Source organism: Rhinopithecus bieti, unplaced genomic scaffold (genome assembly GCF_001698545.2).
Source record: "Rhinopithecus bieti isolate Rb0 unplaced genomic scaffold, ASM169854v2 repeat_2475, whole genome shotgun sequence".
NCBI classification, from domain to species: Eukaryota; Metazoa; Chordata; class Mammalia; order Primates; family Cercopithecidae; genus Rhinopithecus; species Rhinopithecus bieti.
Genome location: NW_016904465.1, coordinates 1 through 354, shown reverse-complemented (window position 1 = coordinate 354; position 354 = coordinate 1). Strand labels below are relative to the sequence as shown.

At 52.8% G+C, this 354-nt stretch overlaps 1 protein-coding gene across 1 annotated transcript; it reads left to right on the top strand.

The window, feature by feature from the left end:
* Positions 1–6: 6 nt before the first annotated feature.
* On the top strand, positions 7–351 carry LOC108526098 (prothymosin alpha-like; the record flags this gene model as incomplete). Its single annotated transcript, XM_017866777.1, has 1 exon — positions 7–351. A coding segment is annotated over exon 1 (277 nt), but the record flags the coding sequence as incomplete, so codon positions are not given.
* Between the last annotated feature and the right edge of the window lie 3 nt (positions 352–354).

Below are 354 nucleotides of genomic sequence, written 5' to 3'. Positions count from 1 at the left end.
AGCTTTATCGCCAGAGTCCCTGAACTCTCGCTTTCTTTTAAATCCCCTGCATCGGATCACCGGCGTGCCCCACAATGTCAGACGCAGCCGTAGACACCAGCTCCGAAATCACCACCAAGGACTTAAAGGAGAAGGAAGTTGTGGAAGAGGCAGAAAATGGAAGAGACGCCCCTGCTAACGGGAATGCTAATGAGGAAAACGGGGAGCAAGAGACTGACAATGAGGTAGAGGAAGAAGAGGAAGAAGGTGGGGAGGAAGAGGAGGAGGAGGAGGAAGGTGATGGTGAGGAAGAGGATGGAGATGAAGATGAGGAAGCTGAGTCAGCTACGGGCAAGCGGGCAGCTGAAGATGATG